Source organism: Magnolia sinica, chromosome 19, assembly GCF_029962835.1.
Source record: "Magnolia sinica isolate HGM2019 chromosome 19, MsV1, whole genome shotgun sequence".
In the NCBI taxonomy this organism is placed as follows: domain Eukaryota; kingdom Viridiplantae; phylum Streptophyta; class Magnoliopsida; order Magnoliales; family Magnoliaceae; genus Magnolia; species Magnolia sinica.
In genome coordinates, this window is record NC_080591.1 from 12,567,691 (window position 1) to 12,589,657 (window position 21,967).

General features: G+C 38.6%; 1 protein-coding gene across 1 annotated transcript; it reads right to left on the minus strand.

Moving 5' to 3' along the window:
* Positions 1-20,360: 20,360 nt before the first annotated feature.
* Positions 20,361-21,648, minus strand: LOC131235241 (AP2/ERF and B3 domain-containing transcription factor RAV1-like). Its single transcript, XM_058232382.1, has one exon. It carries the CDS (start codon positions 21,577-21,579, stop codon positions 20,506-20,508), a length of 1,074 nt encoding a protein of 357 aa, XP_058088365.1. The 5' UTR covers positions 21,580-21,648; the 3' UTR covers positions 20,361-20,505.
* Positions 21,649-21,967: the final 319 nt, after the last annotated feature.

Below are 21,967 nucleotides of genomic sequence, written 5' to 3' on the forward strand. Positions count from 1 at the left end.
CGAACCTAAACCCTAGGAAAAACCTATCCTATAGAGTCAACCTTTGAGTCAACCCACTAAGTTAAGCTAACCAGTTAGTCCACATAGCCTACTCAGTCAACTCACATTGTCAAACCAAGTCCATAAATCCTTTTGGGAGCCCATTCCAAAGCTCAATTTCAGAGAAAAGGAGAGACAACAAGGTAGCTTCGGAGGACCAAACTTGTCCACATGTACAGGGAGAGCCTCCCTCTAAAGCTGAAGGACAAGCAACACCTAGGGTGCTGCTCACCACGTGGCACTAACTGTACTTCAACAGCTGCTCACTTGTGTGCTACAGTCCTCCTTGCTTATTTCATGCATGTGCAAAAATTAAAAATTACTCCAATGCCCCTCCTTTGAGCAAAATTGAACCTAATGCTATCCAAACCAACACATGAGATTTCGCCACATGACAATCTCAAATCCTAACCGTCCAAATCCTTTTTAACCTTAATCTTCGCATGAATTACTAGAAAACCAGGCTGAGGGGATATAGATACCCGCACTTCCTTCACATTTCAAGCATCTGGTAATTCCTTCACATTCCAAGTATCCATCCCACTAAGGAGAGTGAGGGTAAGAAGGAGAGTTTAGCATAAGTCCAGATCTGATACTAACTTCTTGAACCAGCCCAAGTTCAATCCAAGCCACTCAATACGATCCTTACGACACTACCGCCACCCCACTGTTTTTAATCGAGTTTCATCTAACCATAGCATTTGCATAGCGTAACATTCACCTCTTTATCCAATACACTTTGCATCTAATTAGCTAAGAAGTATGCTATGAGGCTTGCTAATTTGATCATATCTTGCATAATAGAAAACCAACCAATTACTTTACATTTTGTCACCGGCATTGCATACATTTACAACGAAAATTGAATCCTCACCCTTAGTAACAGTCAGATCCTGTGAAGTAGAAACCGTACATTTGTACGGGTAGAGCGGGTGTCTAACATATTCCCTTTTTATAACTACGGTCCCTTAGAATCTTTGATCGCAAAAGTGGAGAGTCATTTTAGGGTAAGAAATCTTCGGATCCATACCCTAACGTTTTTATATGGTCTAGCCGATTGTAGAGATAAAGAAATTGGTTAGTGGTGACTCTGGTCAAATATAATCAATCAATCAAAAGCGAAAAGCCCTTGAAAGAGGCACCTTGTGGAGCAAAATAACCATCTAGTCGATTCTGGCCTAGGATCCTAGCGTTTACAAAAATAAATAGCTATGACTACTTGTGCTGGCAAAACAACCATGGAGAACAATCAAATAGTCGTGAGACAGGTGTGGCGTGAAGTTAGTAGGATGTGATAGTGATTTGTCAATTAAGAGCCTAGTGATCAGGGATCCAATGATGGTGGTCATGGATATTTGACCTACTCCTACGGCATGCTATAACGATACCTCTGGACAGTAGTTGATCTAAACTAAACTAAAGGCTCTGTATTTACTACAATATGGTTGGATATAAGTAGAGTACATTAAGCTAAAAAGTTAAAAACTAAGAATAAACAGTGTTATGTTTTAAAGATATTGGTTGATTGTGGCGAAGACCTATTGTTTTTTATTAAGTGTAGCTTATATAAGCTTAGAGAGGCGAAGGCTGTGTCTAATTCCGTGTGAATATCTGATCGTGCAACAGCCATGTCTTAATAGGACCAAATTTATTATTGTATAATGTCATCGTAATTTGATATGCTTTTAATTTTAGAAGAAATTTTTATTAATTACTCTTAATCCCTTGTTAACTTCGAAAATTCATCAGTCATCCCTAGAAATTTTTTACTTTTATGTTGATTTGTTTTTAATTTAAGTTAACCATGCCATGTATATGTTGGATTGTAAAGAATCCACCATAGGCACATCTTTAAAAACATTCCCCACATGTAATGGGGTCACGCGTGGGTTGGTTACATATCCACCTTTTCTATCGCAGACGTGCGTACTTCTATATAAGGATTTACTTTTGACAACTTACATATTATCAATTGTCGTGCCCTGATGGTAAGGGTACCATTCAAACATGAGTTCCAACCCATGATAACTTCTCGTTGGACAATGTTGATTGCGTAATGGCGTCTGCAAATAGACAAAAGTAAATATTTTGGTCAAAATGTGTAAATGCAAAAAAATTAATGAAAATATGATTTAATATGGGTTGAACTAAAAAATAGAGGTGAAGATCACGTCTATTTATATACACGTGCCTATATGCATATTATATATAAATAAGGTTAAAATAGAATATATATATTAGAATCTATATCTATGAATGATGACGCGCATGGATAGCTAAATAGTTCTTTGAGGTACAAATTTTCAAACGTTTATCAATTATACATTTTTTAATAGGGAATTTAAAATGTAGTTTTGCTAACCTGGCTAAAATAGGGAATCAAGTGATACGTGTGAATATTATAACAGATGTAATCCATGGTTCGATGATCCAAGCCATTGTTCGGTGTGTTCCATGGGCGATGGTTTATGGCCAAAAAATTCTCCTCATCAGGACCATTTGTGGCCATCAGATAACCAGTTGAGATGAGAAATAAACCAACGGTCCACTTTCAACTGAAGAAAGTCCCAAATAGCTCACTAGGATCTTCGATTGCAAGAAGACTTTTGTGGTACAATCTATCCAGAGTTCGACGCGATGGACCAACTCTACGCATTTCTGAAATGTGGGCCCCACAAAACAGCCGGGCCGGGCATCACCTAATTCCTCCGGCTAAAACATAGGTAGACGGACCATTCCATCGGTCAAATCCGTTGAACGTTGACCAGGTTTGACGAGATCTGGCCAATGGCCGTGCTTGGTTTCAACCGACGTGTAGTGGTGTGGGGCCCACAACAAGCCTCTGTTTCATCCGTTGTTTGATTTTGTCAACAAAAGTAGGTTTCCTTCACGAGCGATACATCGCCAACCATACACGCTTTTGTTATTTGTTATATCATCCGAACCAATCAACGGCTGAGAAAGTTCAAACCACTTGCAACCCAAGTGGGGTTTGATATGACCAGCACCTTCTTTTGTTGACTTGAGGGAAAGTAGCTCAGTAGCTCCTTGGACTGAATCTTACCGGGTCCTGATGCTCCCTTTCTTATGAGTGTGGCCCATGCTTCAGACATCCAGACCGTTGATCCAATGACCCCACCGTGAATACGGACGCCCACAATTAGTCCAATGGTTCGGATCTGGATCCAGACATCCTATCCTATTTAACCAGATATGGATCCGGTTCTTCAACCCGATTAGTCCAATGGCTCGGATCTGATTAGGAATCTGGTCGAGTACAGTTGGGACACTGAATTTGAATTGAAACCATGTTCCTAATCCGTGGATTTGAATCCAGTATCGTGTCCAAAATCCAAACCCACCAGACTCGGATCCGCATCCTTTAATCGGGTCTAGATATGGGACCTCAGCACTGGGTCTAACCCGAGTGGTTGAACGGTCTGTGTCCCACCTGATGGGCCCGCCTGATGTAAGTATTATACTTGTTCAATGTTCATCAAAACGGGGAATTATTTGTTACTCTGACAGAATATGAAACTTGATACACAGGCACTCTGAATTTGTACAGGTGGCAAGCATTAACTCAAATTATACCGTTAATTGTAGAACCTTCACAGTCAATTGATTGAGTAATTCCAATTCCAACGTGGAAATTTCTTTGTTGAAATAGGATCAATGGATTTTGTTTTTCATTTGAAACCGTCCAATAAATGTCCACCAATCTGATATTCCGATAATCAAATCAGTGTAATTTTTTCGTTCATTGTAAATTTAACACGGGACCCATAATTTGGACAGTTTAACTTTTAGGCCACGTATGCAATTCTCTAAGCGTCCGAGTATCATCCATCATACTCGGCCAGAGTATTTTCTAACAAAATTAGCTTTTCCACTGTCCGTGATTTGATAGTCATAGACTTGAGTGCACCGCAACGAACAGTCTTGGGTCAGTCACTTTCACTAGAAACGCTAATGCGATTCGCGTGACGATAGATAGAACAGGTGAACCATGGAACACCTGCCGATATGAATATATGTACATGATCCGATCCATTCATCAGAAGTGAATTAATGTGAACATTTGCTGGCCCAAAAATAACTCCAGATTAATTATCAGGTTGACCACGCATATACATTGGATATTAATCATAGACCATTTCCTTCTGAAGATCCACATGTCTCACGCCTCTGTGGCCCACCTAATGCATCTACTTTCTTGATCTATGTGCAAGAACATATTCATGGTGGACCCCACATGATGACTGGATGGATCTCTCACACGCGTACTATGCTGAGCTGTCATCGACCAACCTTCCCACGATTTTTGGCCATTTCTAAAACTTCAACGTTCAAAGCACATGCCAGACCCAAGTGGGCCCCATGCATTAATCACCACAAATTTTGTAAGTTGACCTACAGGAGTTAGGCCAGGCGGCTTCCTGGAAGCATCATACCAGTCAAAAGAAATTCTATAATCCTGATGCAACATGAGTAATGTTCCACTGTACCCGTTTTTCGTGCAAGTGGGCTATGATTTGTAGATCCTAACCGTTCATCTGATGGGTCCTTCCATGGATGAGGGATGCACCAAAAATCTTCCTGTTTGGATTACCGTAGCCCTTTGCCAGTGGCCCACTAACAAGCAGTTAAGGGAAATACAGAAATGGTTTAGAAAATACGCAACATAATTAATAACTGAAATTACGAATTTTAAGATGTAATAATGTTCCAATGTTCATGTTAGGTTCCATCAGTTTGACGGCTCTGATCATCTAACTTACCAACTTACACATTAGAATACTATTATCTTCTGATTCATCAGGACCGATGATTTCTCATAAGTAACTAGGACTACTAACCAATAGGGTTGTGAATGGACCTAAATACTGGTGGACCTAGCCCATCAAGGCCAAGCTCAAGCCTCATGTGTGGGCCTACGTACGCCCAAATAAACGGTCCTAATTCAAACCCAACATTGGCAGCTTTTCTACAGATGAAAATGGACCATCTGGATCGTGCCCATGTCCAGCCCAAGGGCCAACAAAGCCCAAATGGGAGTGGTGGCCACAAACTGTTAGTGGGCCAAAATTTCTGGCCCAACAAATAAACGGACCAGGTTCTGTATGAGAGGGCCAAAAGTCATTAGATAGGAAACAAAACCGAAAAATCTAGGCAAGATCTGAAGAATCCACAGACCTACCTATATTTTATTTAGTCGTCGACGACCAAACACTCTCATGGCCTTTCTTTTCAACATAGGGCTTTGGAAACTTCCAAAACAATTTATGAATGGGGCCTTCGGTCAATGAATTTGTTCTAGAATCCGATCTATCAATCTCATCAACTTAAAGCATTGTTTAACTTCACATAAGCAAATTTTAAAAATGGGTCCCCAATAAATGGTTAATATTGCTTTCTAGATATGGCCTGGCCCGCCATACATGTGGGTTTTGTCGACGCATGTGCAATGTCTACATTGGTGATCTAGTCGGGATCGTTGTGTTACCTTTTATATACGCAAGAAAAAATAATAACACATGTATTATTTAATTGTGAACCTGTTGATATAGATATCTAGATGAGGATGTTGCAGAGATGAGATTTTTCGTCTTCTTTACTTGTACATATGAGTATAGTTATGTGTAGAATTTTAAATGGTTTTTGAATTTCTTTTTAGTAAGGAAAAATATGAAATTTTGTGAAAGTTTTTAAGAATATTGTCGACCTTATGAAGAATGTCACATGGTACAATTTAAGTAACTGAAGTTAATAGTTAGAGATTTATTTAGGGCATGTTTGATTTTTTCAATTTTTAGCTTAATTCGAAGTAAATGAGGCATTACTATCTTTTAAAGGTATTTGGTCAAGAGAAAGTTATAAAACAAGAGTCGGTTTTGAGGCAAAAGAAATTGTAACCATTAGAGTAAATAGTAATATAATGTAATCATTGTAGTTAAATGGATATGATCTCAATGTTATTGGGATAAGTAATTATAACTCATTTTCAGTCAATTACTATTATAATTGGAAAATTGAATATACCAACAGTCTTATAAAAATAGATTTCAGAATCTAACTCACCGCCATAACGATGACCAACTCCAACTAACGAGGGTGTGATTCAATCGCAGGTTTAATTTTGATGGATCATTGAAAGCATTTACATATTTAAAATTAATAACAACAATTGAATGACCATGAATATTGTGATTAGACCTGTCTTCCTCTATGCAAGGAAATGAACAGCCTGGATCCATCCAATTTGTCTGATTTTTCAAGGCGGAAAATGGACTAAGACCTAATGGATGGTAGAGATGGTTGATGTGGATGCCTATAACCTCCATTTCAACTCCATAAATGGGGAGATTTTTGTAGACTTGGCCCATTAGATCATTTCTTGCTAGTGGGACTTATTTTTCATTTCAACTCCATGTGGAGATGGTTGATGTGGATGTAGATTGCTTGAGGCTTCAAGTATACAACTGTTTTGCTGGCTCATATTAAAACAAAAATGAGGCGGTGGGAAATCCCCACCATTGAAATCTTCTAAGATACGTAGGGTCATTTGCACTTGAAAAAAAATATTAATTTGATTTTAAAAAAACTAATGTAACTCTACAAAGGCTTCAACGGTGGGCATTCAATCCTTTCTAAGATTTCTGACAAACATTACTGGGTTAGAGGAATGCAGCTTGGGTACTACCCCATGTGACCTAGCCAAAGATGGGGAGGTCTTCTTTGCAGGGGCTTTGTGGTGCCCACTTTGATACATGTGATTTATCCATGCCGTTCATCCATTTCGAAAGATCACTTAGGGTATGATCCTGAGAAGAAGACAGATCTAAGGCTCCAGTTTGACCATACTAAAGCCAAAGGAAACATAGGGATGAAACACCTACAGTTAAAAACCTCAGGGCATAAAAGTTTTGGATCAAGCTTATATTATGTTTTCTCTTCATCAAAGTCTGTCTGACCTTATGAACGGATTGGATTGCAAATAAACATCACAGTCAAGCCCTAGGAATGTTTCAATGGTGGGTATCATTGTCACCACTTTTTCTTGTGGTGTGGTCCAATCAAGACTTCAATCTATCTCCTTTTTTGACTCATACACTAAAATAATAGGTCAAAATGGATGGACAGCATGGATTAAATAAATACATCACAGTGACCCCACGGAGCCCCTGCCAAGACCGTCGTTTCTAGCTAGATCCCGGCGGCAATTAGTATGCAGGTAGGTCGCAAGCAGTCCGTGCCTCCTCACGTCAACATGTCATTTATAAGGTAGCATTTAAGAAACGCGGACTAGCTGCGACCGTCGCCCCGCAGTCTATAACAAAGAACGGGCAGATCAGTGTGGGGTCCACCCTGATGTATTTGTTTATCCATGCCGTCCATCACTTCTTTTTAACAAATGAGACAGATTCAAGGCTTAAGTGGACCACACTAGAGATGACTCTTGCATTTAATGTAGCCTAAGCTTTCTATTCCTTGTATCTACCTCATTTTTTAGGTCATACCTTGAAATGATAGAGAGAATGGATGCACATAATGAATAAACAAATACATTAAAGTGGGCCCCACATAGATCTGCCTATTCCTTGCCGGTGGGCTGACACAATCCACCTCCTGTGGGAGACCCGATGTGGGGCCACCTCTACGTAAGTGTTGTTTATCCATTCTCTCCATCCGTAGCTTATCTTAGGGCATAGTCTCAAAAACGATGATTCCCACCATTTAAAGTTTCTTGAGAGTCACAAAAGTCATGGATCAACTTACTATTTGTGATTTCTCTTCATCCAAGTCCATGTGACTTTAGGTCCATGTGACTTTATCAACAGGTTGGATGACAAATAAACATGATGGTGAGCTCTAGAAAGATTTTAATAGTGAATATTCAAAGACCGCTGTTTCGTGAGGTATGGTCCCACCCGAGATTTATCTCTCTTTTATTTTTTATTTTTGAGACCATGCCCTAGAATAAGTGGCAAAAGAGATGGACAGCACAACAACACATGACTTATATCTGGTGGGCCCCAAGGTCACTGTCACACCCACCTGGGTTCGCAACTAATCCACCTTGACATTTAAGGCCATAAACACCCCAAGAGAATCAAGACCATGTCAAAGAAATTAACCTTCGAAACAATCAAAGCCATATCAAAACATGCTAATTTTCCAAGGAAGATAGAAGCCCACGCCATAAGATCAGAAGCAAATGCACACACATACACACATACATGTGATTGTTTTAAAACTTGAACAGACGTGACTTTTTTTTTTTTAATGGTTCGGTCCAACCGATCTGACCCAAGTGGACCCATTCCAAGCCAGGAATTAGCAAACGATGGACTCCCAATCAGTTGTGGTGACCTGACCCACTTGGGGGGCAGTCCGTCCAATCCGGTCCGACGGTCTAAGTAGAACTTCAAGCAGTGACTAGTACACCTTGAGGGGCTCTTCATGGAATTTTGCCCATGTACTCCTAACCCTAATTATGGGTAATGAAATGGACGACTCTCGTTTTGTGTCCTTAGGTGATTGAGCCACTAATCGCAGGTGTTGCATGGTGAACCAAACACCACCCTCTGTGGGGCCCACCATGATGTATTTGTTTAATCCATGCGGTTGATCTGTTTGGCCCGCTCATTTTAGTGTATGAGCCTAAAGTTGAAGCATTTCCAAAGCTCAAGTGGACCACCCCATAGGAAACAGATGGGATAATAATGTCTACCATTGAAAAATTCCTAGGCCCACAATGATGTTTCATTTTCAAATTTAAGCTCATGCCCTAGATGAGCCAGCAAAACGGATGGACGGTGTGGATAAGGCACATACCTCACAATGCGCCCCATAGAGTCCTGCCACCACAGAGGTACAGCCCATTCCATGATGTGGGGCCTAGCATCAACTTGCACGTGTTTGACTGTCTGACTCACATGCCGAACCGTGTGGTGATTGAGTCACTGACCATCAAAAGTTTGGCTGGGGCACACCATGTCCCAGCAATTGTAAAGGAAATGAGAGAAGGTGGGCCCCACACTCATCACAGCCAGATCTCACGGACTATATGTATTGATCAAAACCGTTGAATCCACTCATGGTAATATATTTTCTTCACTTGTTCCTTAAAGAAGGGTCAGATCACTCGTTATCCCAAGAAATTGCTACTTTAGAAGACTCTTAAGAAATTACTACTTGAAAAGACTCATACTCTCTCTCTCTCTCTCTCATGAAAATGGTTGGAAGCTGCTAAAGCTGACTCTCTGATGAAAAGTCTACATTTTCTGCATCTATTTATTATATTTATTATGTGTACTTAAATTTGTGTTGGTTTTTCTGACCTTTCCTCCATGTGGAAGTTAGCTACGTCTCCCCAACCTTTTAAATAAATGTAGGACACACAATAGTCATTTTCAACATACATTCTTTCATACAACTAAAGACAAGCCATGGTGCAAAAATCACACTAGTTGGATGATCCTGCCCATACAACCAATATCATGAAAAATGGATGGTCAAGATTGAGCAGATAAAGAAAATAGGTCCAATCATCTTAAACAATCTATTCAGTAGATCCCACTCTGTATTTCTTATGATTCAAAGTAGCATTGTAATTTGATGATTCTAATCATGCGTCGTGTAACCCATAAACAGATGATCCTGCCCATACAACCAATATCATGAAAAATGGATGGTCAAGATTGAGCAGATAAAGAAAATAGGTCCAATCATCTTAAACAATCTATTCAGTAGATCCCACTCTGTATTTCTTATGATTCAAAGTAGCATTGTAATTTGATGATTCTAATCATGCGTCGTGTAACCCATAAACAAAATAGACGGTTGCAAAATTTGATCACCTCAGTCCTAAGGCTAGGATCATTAAATCCACGTGATTTTTGTAACATGGCTTGCTTTTATTGAATGAACGGTCCTAATTGATGATTAAGCATTTAATGTATCATTTAAAAGGTTCAGAGATGTTGTAAGTTTAGCAAATACATGCACATATGTATAGACATACATGCATGCATGTATATATAAACACACACACATACACATACATATAAAAGACTTTGGTCATTCCTGTCAACATCACTATTATAATCATTTAAGTCTTATCACAACTAATTGGAGTAGGCTACATGAATTATTTTTTACCAGATATTATATTATTTAGATTCATGTTGGAAGGTATGGTGGAAGTTCGACTTCAGTTGCCAACCTGATACAATTCCCTTTATTATTTAGGTTGGGGAAATATAGCAGACTATTAAATGGGTTATATACAATCAAATGATTTCTAATAATATATTATATAAGTTCATTACAATCAACAAGTTATTAATAATAAGCTCATTCTATTCAACATAAAAAAAAAATATAATAAACAAAAAGGATACACATCTCTTTCTCTCTTTCTCTCTAGTGTGTATGTGTCCCACTACCCATGACCATGATGTTGCAACCATCGAAGAAAACTCAAAGTAGAGAAAGCAAAGAAAAAGAGGTAAAAATGATAAGGCCCATGAAGTCATGAAAGACTAGTTGAAAGTAGAATGCTTTTGGATCATTCTCTTTTTCTTATCTTTACAGGAAGCCTAACTTTCATCATTTCTGAACTCCTTGGACTGGAATACTTGTAAATTGGGGCCCAGCTCCACTGCCTACATCCATGGTCACAGCTCATGAGATGAGTGCTAACCCACAATTTATGCATATACATCCAAGGTCACAACCCCATGAGATGAGTGCTAACCTACAATGCATGCATACACATACATCCATACACACACATATATAAACCTTCTAGATTGCTTGGGGCCCACAGTTGTTGTAGATGTAATAAAATCTATTCATCAGATGTGCTCCATGTAGATAAAGGAACACCCCAGAAATTAGACTAACTTAGGTGGGCCACACCACATGAATGTAGGAGTAAATCTACACTTATGGTGGCAACTTTGTAACTTTTCGATTGGCCCGATTCTTAACTTCTAGGGTAAACATGAAGGGGCGGACATGATGGATGGAGTGGATGTCATACACACATCACGGTGGAACCCACGCAGCTCAGCATTACCGTAGGAGCATTCGTTTGCCTATGTTTATGCTTAATGAATAAGATTAATGGTACACAGTTGAAAGAAATATCCCATGGGACCCATGAAAATATTTTAGGTTAAGGAAAAGGTACCTCTAAATAAAGATTTGCTAATTCCCTATGAGTATATATAGGCCTCCACATGTACGGACAACCTAACAACATGAGTCTGACCTGACCTTAAAAGGACTGAAGCCAGCCCAACTTTAAAATTTCAGTCTAACATGCTCACCAAACTCAATCCAAATTCTACAATGCTTATTTTAAACCGACACAGCTCAACCTGACCCAAATACATATGATTATTCCCACTCGACCTAACCTGGCCTACCTCATCTGAATTTGGTCAACCCAAATGTAAGCCACTTTAAAAGTGGGTTGGCATTTTCCAAGCCTAACTAGACTAGGGACCCTAACAATCTGACTCATACTTGGGTTGGGTCAGTTGAGTTCAAGTTGACACGAACCTACGTTGGAGCTCTATTCTACGATTAAAACTAAAACGGCATATTTAAATTAAAAATAAAATTAAATATAAAAATAAATAAATAAATAAAAAACACCTTATAGAACCTTGAGGAAGGAAAATTCCTATATTCAATAATAATTTTATTGTTTGGTTTGGAGTGTTGTTTTTAATTAGAATATTAAGAAGTTGAAGAGTTAGAACTGCATTGATTTCCATGCTTTTCCTAATTCTATTTCATCATGTCACAACCACAAAGAAATGATCCCATGATCAGAACCGTCCATGTTCTTAGCATTGTCATAAAAGGTGAATCGGTGACTATGACCATCAATACGCATGCATGGTTGAAAATTAGCTTTTCAATGGTTTATATTCAACTCCACAAATTAATTTTTAAAATTATCTATTTCATGTGATACCAGAGGTCATGACATACAAAATAGTGCCCACTGTTAAACTAGATTGCGAAATTGAAGGGACCATAGTGCATTGGAGATGAGGATTGGTAAATCCAAACTGAAATTCGTACCTGATTGGGATGCCATCTCTAAATTTTGAGTTGCTTGTATCTTCTTCCGCACCTAACACCCTTTGGAGAAGCACTAGGATGAGAATAGATGCTTTAACGTATGTAGGGTTGGGGACCCATGGAAACTCCCCTCCCTTTGGGGTCGTTTGGCATCATAGATTTATGGGGATTTGAGGAGATTTCAAATTCCTTAGTATGTTTGGCATTATAAAGTAATTGAGGGTTTCAAATCTCCTCAAAGAGGAGGTTTGAAATCCAAGGTATAAGCTTAAATTACATATTAAAAAAATCCTTCCAAGAGTTGCATGTGTAACATGTGTGTCACTAGATTACTAATCTATTGGGCACATGGCCCACTATAATTACTTTAATAGGATAATTTGCACTGTCAAAACACCCCAAAACAATCAGATTACCAACTACATCACTATAATTACTTTAATAGGATAATCTGCATTGTCCAAACATTGTCCATGTAAATCGACGGTTAAAAATCATTGGTTTGTCACTCAGATGTGATCCTGTGCTTGTGGCCCATCCAAGACTTGGAATTTCATCATTTTCAGGCAAAGTACATATTTTAACGGGCTTATTATAACCATTGTGTCAAACATTACATATGTATGCTAATTGGAGATATTAAAGTTAATTTAATAATTAAATTCAAACCCCTATAAATATGCTATGCATTGTTACTTTTGGATTACTGGGGATTCTGAATCCAAGGTGCTAAACTCAATAAGAGGATTCCAAATCCAAGGGGTTCCAAATCTACACTCCCAACATGCCCTTAAGGATCATTTGGCACCATGGAGTCAGGGGGGTTTGAGGGGATTTCAAATCCCCTAGTGTGTTTGACACCATAAACTAATTGAGGGTTTCAAATCCCCTCAAAGAGGGGGCTTAAAATCCAAGGTGAAAGCTTGGATTACATCTAAAATCCTTCCAAGATTTACATGTGAAACATGTATGTCAGTAGACTATTAATCTATTAGGCACATGACTCACCTATGATATCCCAAAACAATGAGATTATCAATTACATTACTATAATTACTTTAATATGATGATATGTGTTGTCTAAACATTGTCCATGTAAATCAATGGTTAAAAATCATTGGTTAGTCACTCGGATGTGATCTTGTGCTTGTGACCCATCTGAGACTTGGAAATTCATCATTTTCAGGCAAAATATATATTTCAATGGGCTTATTACAACCATTGTGTCAAACATTACATATGTATACTAATTATAGATATTAAAGTTGATTTAGTAATTAAATTCAAACCCTTGTAAATATACTATGCATAGTTACTTTTGGATTACAAGGGATTCTGAATTCAAGGTGTCAAACACAACTGGAGGATTTCAAATCCACACTCCCAAACAGGCCCTTAGGCTCTATATAAATTTAACAATCCTAATCTAACTAAAATATTGTGCGTGTAACACATTTGTAGCGCACTACCCCTTACATGATTTTAGATGAATCACAACTTTATAGGGTCCACTGGTATGGCCGATCACACTATCTAATCCTTAGGAAAATCCAGACTGTTGATCAATAAGACCCACTTTATAGAATTTTTATAATCTCTCACTTAGGCCACATTGATCAGTATCAATGTTTAATTTTGAAAATATTCTGAAGACATATTTTAATTTTGAAGAAAGTATCAAATAGTTAACCAATGTAATTGTTGGATAATACGTGCAACACTTATATAATCTGGTCCATTAAGACTACTAGTATTGGATTGTGGTAGCCTTCACAACATTTAATTTAGACAAAGTGAGACTGAGCATGGTCACAAATACCACCAGTCTTAACGACATAGATCAAGAATAAGGAAGTGTGGTATAAGGATTATACACACAATATGAACATATGTGCCTATCCTTAAGAGGTTCAAGAGCTTTCGTATGTTTCCAATAAAACATTGCTTTAATTCCACTTATCTAACATAAATTATGCATGCACGAAGAGAAGTAGAAATCAACTTTATACTAAAATCATCAAAACTTTACAAATGAGATCTCTTAATATATATGAAAATGAAGCACGTTCAATTCCCACTAACTAAATACATCTATGTGATCAATAACTCTCATGGGTGTTCCTGAACTAACGTGATTTTGAGTCCTTTAGTGAGTGGTACACAATCATCTACTTAGTGTCAATGTATTCCACAAACACTAGATGATTCCAAACTCTTTCATTCACAACAAAGTACTTAATGTCAATATACTTCAATCTTGATAAATGTTTGTTGTTGTTAGAGAAGAAAATCGCAACTGAGTTATTATAAAAGATTCTCAATAATTTCAGGATATGCTATAATACCTGCAAATTTGAGAAGAAATGATATAACCATAGTGCTTGATTAGATTCTTTATGACATGTAATGAACTCAGCTTCCATAGTAGATGAGGCCATTGCCGACTATTTCATACTTTTCCAAGACAATCCCACTAACCATCATAAAGATGTAGTCAAGGGTGGGCTTCTTTGTATCAACGCAACCAGCATAATTTAAGTTTGAATATCCAACCAACTATAAATGATTAAACCTTTTGTATATAAGTTCGAAGTCCTTTGTCCTTTGCAGGTAGCATAACACATTCTTTACAACTATCAAATATTACATTCCTGGATTAGAGAGATACCTGCTCATCATTTCAATTGCAAAGGCAATATCCGGTCGCGTGCAGACTTGCGCATACATAATGTTCCCTACTACCAATGCTTATGAAAAATCCTTCATTTGATTCTTTTCCAAATCATTCTTAGAACACTGGAACTAGCCGAATTTATTATCCTCTATAATAGACAATTATCTAGGAGCACAGTTTTGTATGTCATACTTTTTTAGTACCATATTAATATAGATCCTCTGTGACAAGCTAAATAGTCTGTATGATTTGTCATGGCGTATCTTAATGTTGATGACATAAGAAGTGTCACCAAGATCCTTCATCTCAAACCTTTAAGATGTGAATTTCTTGGTATCGCTCATCATCTTAAGTCACTATTAGCTAGCAAAATGTCATCAACATATAAAATCAATATGATAAACTTGCTCCCACTGATTTTGACACAGATACACTCATTTAGATGTTTTTTATAAAACCAAATGAGAAAATTGTTTCATAAAACTTCAGGTATTACTGTTGTGATGCATGTTTTAACCCATAAATTGATTTCTTGAGTTTACAAACTATATGTTTTAAGCCATTGGCTGCAAAATTTTCATGTTGCAACATGTATATATTTTCATCTACATCTCCATTGAGAAACATAATCTTTACATCCATCTGATGTAGCTCTAAATTCATATGAGTTATGCGAGCCATTATGATCCTGAATAAGTCTTTCTTAAATACTTGTGAGAAAGTCTTCTTAAAATCAATACATTCACGTTGTTTCAAATCTTTGGCAACAAATCTGACTTTATATCTTTCAACATTATCCTTAGAGTCACATTTAATTTTAAATGGCGTTATCGGGTGCTTGAGAAGCTCATTATCTTACATGAACGGGTCAACTATTTGAAAGATCTGTTCTTTTGCAAATTAAACAAGTCGACTATTTGAAAGACCATTCTTTTGTTTAAATGGACCGACTATTTGAAATGTTCATTCTCTTATATGAATGGGTCAACTGTTTGAAAATTTCATTCTCTTGCAAATTAAACGAGTTAACTATTTGAAAGATCTTTTTTTTTTTTGCTTAAATTGATTAACTATTTGAAATGTTTGTTCTCTTATATAAATGAGTTGATTGTTTGAAAGGTCTATTTCCTTACATGAATAGACTGACTGTTTGAAAGGTCTATTCTCTTATCATGAATGGGTCGACCGTTTGAAAGATCCATTCTCATGCATGAATGAGCTGACTGTTTGAAAGGCTCATTCTTTTGCACAAATGGACCAACTGTTTAAAAGGTCCATTCATTTGTCCAACTAGATGAACATCTACAGTTGGTATGCATTCACGCATTCATGCATTTAAATAAGATTACATTGTGGATTGTTTTGTATATATGCTTTATTGTTTGAACTATATTTAGCTAATGCGGTGGTGTGTAATCTTTAGGAAAATTTACACTGAGTTGGTCGCTCATCTTTTGAACATATAACCATACAGGTAGTGCAGGTGGTTTAAATGATCCTCATGTTCAGGTCGATAAGGAGCATGATACAAAAACCAAGGATGTATGTTGTATTTGACCAAGAGTAGCTACAAGATCTTACAATTCATGATTAACTATAATTTATTTTATTTCGTATGTTAAATTATTTCCTTTTGTAATTATGAGTACTAGGACATTAGTTTGTATAAGTCCTCTGGGCAGCCACTCGTATATTCTAAATGTGTATGCAAATTTCTTTCATGCTTGATTTGTTTCTCTTCCGCTAAACTGGTAACTCTATAAAAGAAATACACACACACACACACACACACACACACACACACACATGAAATTTGGCTATCTTTAAAGATTAACATTCGAATTTTTGAAAAACGAGTCGTATACTTAGGTTTTGAAAACTGAGGCATTATACTAGCCATGCTTATATAGTTTAGAAGGTTGAAGGGTTTGACATCTATCCAAACTCCTCTCTTATACTCCACACATTTGACAATCTTAGTTTAACTAAAACATTATGCTTGTTATATATTTGTAGCGCACTACTCTTTATATAATTCTAGACGAATCGCAACTTTGTAGGGTCTACTGGTATGCCCCATCACATTATCCAACCCCAGGAAAATCCAATTAAACCATTTATCAATAAGGCCCACCTTATAGAATTCTTACTCCCACCGGATGAAGAATTGGATTATCTTACCATCTCTGCCAGTGGGGCCCATGTGCCGAAACCTGCTTTTTAGATTTGTGGCTGTCTCTATCAAAGATTCTTTAGGGCCTGAATATCCATTTTGAGATTTATTGCATTTTGACTTTACCAAAACTAGGAACAGCCAACATTGTTTCTCACTGCTTACAATCACACGACCACTTTTTAGTTTTGGTAATACAACAGTACTAAATATTGTATTACCAAAAAGTGGAGACAGAAAAGGGCCATGAACCAAGTTGGGTGTAAATGTCAAATCCCAAAACTATATATCATTGCCACTAAGCATTACTTATCATCAACGGCTGGCATGTTTTGGGCGTGATTCAATCAGGACCCTCATGTGAGGATCGTATTAGGTGCAGCCCAGCCTCACCCAATCTGGTGCAGTCCTGACCATGGAGCACACCTTGATGTATTATTTTATATCCACACCGTCCATTTGTTTTTCTAGCTTATTTTAGGGCATCAGCCAAAGAATGAAGCAGATCATATTTTCAGGTGGACCACACCACAGGGAAAAGTGATGATTGACCTTTCAAAACTTCTCATGGGCCGAAATTATATATATATATATATATATATATATATATATATATATATATATATATATATATATATATATATATAGCCCATGTGATACTGTATGTCGTGTGACTCTCCCAAGTGATGGATTGACTAGATTTTTAATTCCCTGGTTCGTCGCCCACCAGGGAATGGTGCATCTTACTGGTGGGGCAGATGTTCGACACATATTACGATGGGGCCCATTTCTCATATATATATATATATATATATATATATATATATATATATATATATATATATATATATATATATATATAGGTAATGGTTCCATGCTGTCGAGCTCATCAGAACTTCCCATGAGGTTGAACTGTTTGGGCCCCACTATGATGCGTGTCAAACATCAACACCATGAATTTGATGGGTCCCCTTTAAATAATAGGATATCCCAAAAATCAACCGTATACGAAACTCAGGTGGGCCATACCATCGAAAATCATGTAAAGACATGCGTAAAACATATAAAAGCACTTGGTGGGGCCCACCTAAAATTTGGATGCATATGAAACTCGGTCTGACACCTCATCCAAGTGGGACACACATAATGGATGGGCTGGATTTGTGAACCACACCTCAGTAGGCCCAACAATTGATTATGAATGTTTTAATGGGGGAAAATTCCTCTCAACTTTTGTATGTATTGTGGCCTATAAAAGTCAATCAAAAGTCATCGATTGACCTGATTTTTAAGCCCAAGGCCCAACATAGAATGGTGCCTCTGACTGATGAGGTATATGTTCGACACGCATCATAATAGAGTCTACACAGCTCAACTTCATGGGAAGTTCCCATGAGCTCAACCGCATAGAAACATTTATATATATATATATATATATATATATATATATATACACACACACACACACACACATACACACATGGAAACGCTTACCTGCGAACCAGTTCGTACGTACTATGTACGAACTTTTTTGAGAACCCATCATACGTGGTGTGGATCCAAAATCTGAACCGTTCATGTGAGGCAGCACCTCGTGAAACCCCCCGAGCCCAAATTTTACTTTGATCTAAAACTTTGATGGGCCATGAAAAATAAAAACAATTTTCTCCCTTGATTTGCATTTATCTTTGCTATGGCCCACCAGAATTTCAGATCGAGGTGAAAATTTGTCACATGAGGTTTCATAGGATTCCGCATCACATGGACCGTTCAGATTAGACACCCATGGCACGTGTGCAAAGGTGCGCACGTGCATAGGTGCGCAGGGGAGCATGACTATATATATATATTCCCTTTATCTGGTCCGTGTGAGCTTATGAACAAAGTGGATAGGAAATAGCGAATAAGTATGGCAGTGTGTTCTAAGAAGGTTTTAATGGTGGATGTTCAATCACCATTATTTCCTATATAATGACCCACCATCATGGTGAGCCCCATGGTCAGGGTAGTACCATGTTGGGTGAGGCAGAGCCGCACTTAATCCACTCCCCCTCATGTGAGGGGTGATGTCTGCATTTATCAAGTAGGTAGATAGTCAACATGCCATGAAGCAAATAATAATGGTGGCCCACCGATCAGACAGGTCAAACTTATATAAGAAAAATGGTGTTGAGGAAAATAAAAGTCCAATAATACTAATTCATCATGCATACGTGGCTCACTTGATGGGGAGTGAATTGGGTGGTGACCCCAAAACCCTAGGTGGTGTTGGGCAATGTGGGGCTCACCCTGATGTATGAGTTTTATATCCACTCCATTCATTCATTATGCTAAATCATTTTTGAATTCTAGGGCATGAACCAAAATAAAGTAGATCTAAAGCACAAGTGGACCACACCAATAGAAACAGTAGGGATAATGACACCCACCGTTGAAACATTCCTTGGGCCCACCATAATTTTCATTTGCCATAAGGCCACACGGACCTTGACAAAGGGAAAACACAAATATAAGCTTGATATAATACTTTTGTGGCCCCAAAGAAGTTTTTAATGATGGCCAATGGCCGTTCAATTGCTACTATTTCCTGTGGTGTGGCCCACTTAAGCCTTTTATCTGCTTCATTTTTGGATACATGCCTTAAAATGACTTAGCAAAACGGATGTACGGAGTGGATAAAACACATACATACACTGCAGTGGGCCCCACAGCACCCAACACCACTTGAGGAGTGTAGTGCCCTGATTTTTGCTACACGGCGGGTACATGGTGCGCCCTACCTAATGAGTGGCCCAGATCTATGACACGTGTGATCATTTACCGGTCTTCCAGTACTCCTCACATGAACCCTAGATTGAATCACAACCTTTTGATCAGGAAATGAAAAAATTGATACTTATCATCTCGTGGAAGAATGAGGCTTGTTATTTCCACACGCAAGCACACGTGCCAATATGAAACGCGTATATGCTTATGTTATTTAGATCCCTTAGCAAATAAAAATAAAACCAAGCCCACTTCATACAAGAGGTCGGCCTACAGCGTGGCTTAAACAGATGGATAGCCAGGAAATTTATTTTTAACGGTCTAAGTTTTACTGTGCAGTTTGCACATTGTGGCCCACCCGAGGAGTGGCACTGCTTATATTTTTTAATCAGACGATCTAAGCATTATTTCTAATTAAATAGAAAGCTCAGATTTAGCCACGTTTCAGTGGATGTATGGGCATAGCTCCACACATGTGGAATTAGCAATGAGATAAGAAAAAACTGAAGGGTGCGTTTGGTTGCACCAAATAAGATTTATTAATCATGGATATCATACTTCGCAGAATTTCGAGATATTTGGTGCAAACAAACGCGGCCAAAAGAAAAAAAGAAAACATATGATATATTCCTCTCTAAAGATTTCCTTTCTCTCCTCAATTTCAGCTCTATACATTCCCCATCCACCTCCCTCTCTCAAACTATTTTACAAAAGAAAAAAAAAAAAAAAAAACCCAACATCAGGTATGTTATAAAACTCCTATGCATTGCTTCTTACAGAATTCATAAGGCAAGATCTCCATCTCCCTACTCCTCTTCCCATTCCAACTGCTACCAACGCCGTCGGTGGTGACATTCCTGACCGGAATTTCAAAAATGTCAACCCCAAATAGCCGAACAGCCCGCACCGGCTGGACCGGACGATGCAACCCAATACACCCACCGGCCCGCGGCTTCCAATCAATGAACAGTTGCTTATCGATACCCGTTGATCGATGAAAGCTGACAATATCGCCAGCCCTCAGCCCCTTCTCTTTTACAAATCGGCTCCAGCCTTTCGTAAGAACATAGCTCTGGCTGCTATTCCAGTAGGAATATCTGAACCTCCACACTTTTCTCTGCGTGTCTTCAAAATTCAGCAGCACGCCTTTTGAAGCACTTCCGAGTTGTATTGGGAAGTGCTTCTCCGCGTGCTGCTTTGGTATTACCAGCCGATTTAACTTCCCAACATCGCTTGGGGTAACTGCCTTGTCGAAAAGGTGCTCTCTTACCTTTTCGACATGGCAGCCTGGGTTCCCAAATGCCCATAGGCTACCCGGGCTGCCTTGGGTGTCGAACGCCCCAGAGTTACGCCTACTCTGCTGGAGCTCGTCATCGTACGTGTGCTTACGTAGCATGTCGACAATCTCAGCCTTGGAATGGGAGCTCAAGAAGTGGGCCTCAAAGCCGTCCCGATCCGCCTCAGACAGCGGCTTGAAGTTAGTGACTGCATCTCGCCCACGGAACCTTTGGGCTGCGATATCATAAGCACGGCCGGCCTCAGCCTCCTCATTGAATGTGCCTAGCCACACCCTCTGGTGCTTCTCGTAGATTTGTGCGCCCCACCGGCCATTCGGTTGGGGCACCACACCTTTGTATTGCGACGACGGGAGCTTGCGCGACTCGGCCTCGACTCCTCCGTCGGAGTCCAAGACTATGCTTGTGCCGCTCCCAACCTGTTGCAAGCCATCCGGTGATCGCTTCAGTTGGATCAATGGTTGAGATGCAACTGAGATCGAATCGCTTGTGATCTCATCACTGCAGCTAGTATCCATGTGGACCATATCACACCAATTCAAAACCTATAATATAGAAATACAAAGGAAAGAGGAAGTTGTAAGAAAAAAAGAGAGAAGAGGGTTGAATATATAGTAGTCTTTTTCCTTTGTTTTTTATTTTTATTTTTGAGTATTATTTTCTTTATGGGTTTTGATGTGGGTCAACTCATGTGATGGTGGGAAGATTCTTGGGTAGAGGCTATTTAGGTGGATGTATGTATATGTAAGTGGGGCCCATGCAGCAAGTTGATGGAATTCACATGACTTGGACCGCTGCACTGTAAGTGCATCCCCCCTGAGGTTTTGCCGCTGGTGCTGACTTGTAGCATGGCCTCTCTGCTGTTTTTATCTTTCATTTTTCCTATTTTCATTTAATATCATACGCATGGGCACA

Excerpts from the sequence above, each read along its gene's own strand:
- LOC131235241 (XM_058232382.1), bottom strand. The coding sequence starts at position 21,579 with ATGGTCCACATGGATACTAGCTGCAGTGATGAGATCACAAGCGATTCG.